A 4685-nucleotide genomic window follows, 5' to 3' on the forward strand; every position below is an offset into this window, starting at 1 on the left:
TGAGAATGAAAAATAAAATGACAGCTTAACTTGCAAATGTAATTAATTTGTTACCTGTGTGAAGCAACAAACTGTAGAGAAAAAGCTTGAAAATGAAGTAAAACAATTAATGAATATTTTTACAAATTCGGAACAGGAGAATTGGAGCAAATAACAGAAATTTGAGCTCATTGATTGATAATAATCTTGAAAATAATATTCACTACGAAGACATCAGTCGGAGTGAAATGATTGTTAAGGAGTGGATCTGAACAGCAGAAAAAAACTTGAAACTAATATTGGAAAAAAAATGTTTAAAGAACTAAACTGTAGTGGGTTTATCTAAGTTTACTTACCGAAGTCTACGAAATCGTTGACAAAAAATCTTCGAGGATCTTTCTTCAACCAAGTGAAGTGAAGGGAATTAAAAATTTCTCAAACGCCTTTTTGTTACTAGTGATCGAACCCTATCTTGATGTCCTCGGCCGATGCAGAAGATACGGACGAAGAGCTCGATGCGTTCTTACAGTTGGAGGAAGATTTGCGAAACATAAAATCTGTGATTCATGTTACCCGAGAAAACATCGACGCTCTAAATGCAAAATTTGCTGACTTTCAACAGCCCCCGGCGCTATACCTGGAAGAGTATCAAGAACTCACATCAAAACTTCATGATCTTGAGATCAAGGAACAGGATCTTATGGAAAAGAAGATACAAATGCAAAATGAACAGTTAAGCGAACCCAGCGAACCTCCTGATCCAGCAGAGCGTGTAGAGGTAAGTTTTTCATATTGTGAAAAATGCCGTAGATAATTTTATCTTCTTCACATTGTTTCCAGACTGAGAGCATGTGCGGTACGCTAAGCAGACAGTCGAAAATGTTACTACGAGCCTTCTTACCAAATCAGCAACGTACATCCGTGCAAGTAATTCCAGGAATGCGGTTAAAGGACGCCTTAGCGAAAGCATTAAAACGCCGTAACCTTACTTGTGAGTTCTGTGAGGTAACTGCCGGTAACAGTAACTATCCGATTCCGTGGGAAACTGATGTAAGCGCTCTAAACTGCGATGAAGTGTTCGTTCGTATCCTGGACATTGGATTCCCAACGTATATATCGCATCAGTTTATCCGGAAAACATTTTTTTCCCTTGCATTCTGTGAGTGCTGCCGCCGTTTGCTGTTTACTGGATTTTACTGCAATCAGTGTAACTATAGATTCCACCAGCGATGTGTCGATAAAGTGCCACCTATATGCAGCAAGCGACACATGGATAGCACATTTTATCATGTGCTTTTGGCCAACCCAGAAAGCACGGCTGGCATCATTAATCCAGGGGCCGGTGGATACAGTACGAGCTTGCGTCATCCACGTTCTCTCAACCAGCATGATCGTTCCAATTCGGCTCCAAATGTTTGCATTAATAATGTGATAAAGCCATTCTTCGGAGGAGAAAATAGACATGTGATCAGCAATCGACCGTTACAGGTAGTTCTTATCTGTTCTATGTATAACTTGTCATTTATAGTTAAAATCATTCAAAATTATTGATGAGATCACATTGCTTAAGCATTAATTTTACTGGGATATTATATATTTGCAATTGATTACAGGCACAAACAAATCAAGAGCATTCGCATTCCACACAAGCATCACCTACAAACACGTTAAACCATAGCAAAAGACCGCGGGCTCGATCAGCTGATGAAAGCAATAAGAATCTGCTATCTCCAAGGGATTCCAAGCAATCCGATGAAAACTGGGTAAGATTGCTACATTAGAGTTACAGATTGGACAAACTTGGCAATAACCTTCCTCCCCATGATTTTTTTTTTGTAGAATATCCAGGCAGAGGAAATTTTAATAGGACAACGAATTGGTTCTGGATCGTTTGGTACAGTTTATAAAGCTCATTGGCATGGACCAGTGGCCGTAAAAACATTGAACGTAAAAACCCCAAGTCCGGCACAGCTACAAGCATTCAAGAATGAAGTAGCAATGTTAAAGAAAACACGTCATTGCAACATTCTACTATTTATGGGTTGTGTTAGTAAACCATCTCTAGCGATTGTGACGCAATGGTGTGAAGGTAGCAGTTTGTATAAACATATTCACGTTAACGAGACCAAGTTCAAGCTAAACACGCTGATTGATATCGCTCGGCAAGCAGCTCAAGGAATGGATTATTTACATGCAAAAAATATTATTCATCGTGATCTTAAGTCCAACAACATTTTCTTGCATGATGATTTTTCGGTGAAAATTGGTGACTTCGGCTTAGCAACGGCAAAGGTACGGTGGTCCGGATCCCAACAATCGAATCAACCAACTGGAAGTATTCTATGGATGGCACCGGAAGTTATTCGTATGAAGGAGCAAAATCCTTATTCATTTCAAAGTGACGTTTACGCTTTCGGTATTGTACTATACGAAATGCTGACCGAGCAATTGCCATACAATCACATCAATAACAAAGACCAGATTTTGTTCATGGTTGGCTGTGGAAAGTTACGGCCAGATTCGACAAAAGTACGAACAGACTGCCCACAAGCTTTAAAGCGTTGTGTTGAGGATTGCATTAAGTTCAATCGTGATGAACGACCGCTCTTTCGATTATTGCTAAACATGTTAGAAAATATGCTGCGAACCATGCCTAAGTTCCACCGAAGCGCAAGTGAACCTAATTTTACTCAGACCCAACTACAAAATGACGATTTTCTATATATGTGTTCAAGTCCTAAGACACCGGTAAATTTCCACAACTTTCAATTCTACAACGGTGCAGGAAATTATTAAGCTATTCAACTGATATAATAGTCGTTACTAGAAACATGCTTTATTGTTTTATAAAATAAACAGATTCATCTTGTTAGTTTCTCGCGTAGAAGTGTAGAATGCAGTAAATCTTGCAAAAAGACCATCGCATGGTATAAGAATGATAGTAAAAACAAATTAAACAAGTACGACAAAAGGACAGGAATTTTGTCATGAAAAATCCAAGCGTTAGATACAACTACTTACTATTGGTTTATTTTTACTTAATTTGTGTAGCACGCATGAATGATAGCTTATTTGAATAAAATCTCATACATTTTTTTAAACGAGAGAAAACCGATTTAAACCAATTGCTTTACCCATTAAATGCACATGACTAGAACTTTATTCAATCCATAATACAGATATATGCTATTAATGAGGACCTAAGGCAATAGCGTATCGCAAATATTAGCGAAAGTCGAATTTCGAGATTTTCAGTCAAATTATAGCTAGTTTACGTATCATTTTGCTTGAAGAGGTAGAGCGTTTCTACATACAGCGTAACGTCGATTATCCGGGCAGCTCGGGACCGGGCGGTTACCGGTTAATCGATTTGCACGCATGATCCAAGAAATGTAAAATTCATTGAAAAATTATGAAATTCACTAGTTTTATGATTAATTTATCTTGAATCAATCGATTAATCGTAAGAAGAATATTATTTTAATCAATGACTATAGGTTTAACAATTGTTCATGAACAAAAATGAATTTCGAAAATACTACTAGACACTACAGAGCTGCACAAAAAACGGGTTGCCCACTTGACTACCGCAGCAAATGTTCGCTGTACGTTTGAACAGTTGTCACATTTATGCGCACGATTAAGCCGCCCGCCGGTTAATCCGCCCGTGGATAATCGACGTTTTAATGTATTCCGAGACTGCAAGGGAGAAATGGCTGTGAGGCTGGAAATAGACGATCAGGGATCGTCACGGTACGACGAAAATCGCGAATGACTTGAGCTGTCAATTCTGTTATAAAATCTGACAGATAAGCGAGATAATCGCGGTTCGTGTGCCAAGAAGAAATATGGTTTAATCAATTTCCAAATGAAATTATTTATTTCACATTGTTTATGCAAAATAAAATACAGGCGTCCCCCGAGTTACGACCCCTCGAGTTACGACCCCCTCGAGTTACGACGATTCGCAGATGCGACGATTTTGATTTTGACAGTGAAAAGTTGTCATCGAGAAGAAATTGATGTATATTTTTGAATTTCTGAGCTGATAACCGTTACACACACATTTCCAAAGATTCCACAACTACCCGATATTGAATATCTATATCGTGTAAACGACTTTTTGTGTAAAATTAATACATTATCGAACATTGTTTCAAATAAAAACTACGATATCATAGATTTCGACTCTTTAACTTTGGTTATAAACTTTACATTGACAGATATTCGACATACGACTTTTTCGACTTACGCCTTTCATTGGGATTTTTTTTTCGGTCCCAAATACAGCCGTATCTCGGGGGACACATGTACAAAACTCGTTTCTCTACTCGTTTTTTAAAACAAATTCACCAGAAAAAGTCAAAACAATCGGTTTGCGCTACCGCGAAAATCTCAGGAATACCGAAGTTGGGTATCTCTGCGAAACAGAAGGCGCAGATGATTTTACAGCTGAACTGTTCTACAACGTTAAGGCCTTATTAAGGCCTTATTAGACAGAGGAAAATACTGTCATTCGATTTTGGAATCTATCCTTCAAACAGGGTTTGACAGATAGATGCCAGTCGGAAAATCGGAATTCGGCATGCTCAATTCCGATTTGCTCCAGAGTAGATTTTTATTGTCAATGTCGATAAAGCGAATTGAATTTCCTAATGATGATGTAATAAAAACAACAAAAATGGGAAACAACGAATGACTCTTTC

At 38.1% G+C, this 4685-nt stretch overlaps 1 protein-coding gene across 2 annotated transcripts; it reads left to right on the plus strand.

Annotated features, from left to right (window-relative positions):
• Positions 1 to 3917, plus strand: LOC121593605 (raf homolog serine/threonine-protein kinase Raf). Of its 2 annotated transcripts, XM_041916128.1 has the most exons (5): positions 1 to 97; positions 437 to 757; positions 820 to 1467; positions 1593 to 1742; positions 1819 to 3917. In XM_041916128.1, the coding sequence occupies exons 2-5, from the start codon at positions 455 to 457 to the stop codon at positions 2773 to 2775; spliced, it is 2058 nt and encodes a 685-aa protein (XP_041772062.1). In that variant the 5' UTR covers positions 1 to 97; positions 437 to 454; the 3' UTR covers positions 2776 to 3917. The 2 variants fall into 2 exon arrangements, with proteins under 2 accessions (XP_041772062.1, XP_041772061.1); XM_041916127.1 differs by having other exon boundaries at positions 1 to 757.
• Positions 3918 to 4685: the final 768 nt, after the last annotated feature.

The sequence above is a fragment of the Anopheles merus genome, chromosome 2L (genome assembly GCF_017562075.2).
Source record: "Anopheles merus strain MAF chromosome 2L, AmerM5.1, whole genome shotgun sequence".
Classification (NCBI taxonomy): Eukaryota; Metazoa; Arthropoda; class Insecta; order Diptera; family Culicidae; genus Anopheles; species Anopheles merus.

What these genes read in the sequence shown, in the direction of transcription:
- LOC121593605 (XM_041916127.1), top strand. Translation starts at nt 455, where the DNA reads ATGTCCTCGGCCGATGCAGAAGATACGGACGAAGAGCTCGATGCGTTC. An exon ending in ATCCAGCAGAGCGTGTAGAG is followed by an intron (nt 758 to 819) that starts GTAAGTTTTTCA and finishes CATTGTTTCCAG; the next exon opens with ACTGAGAGCATGTGCGGTAC. An exon ending in TCAGCAATCGACCGTTACAG is followed by an intron (nt 1,468 to 1,592) that starts GTAGTTCTTATC and finishes AATTGATTACAG; the next exon opens with GCACAAACAAATCAAGAGCA.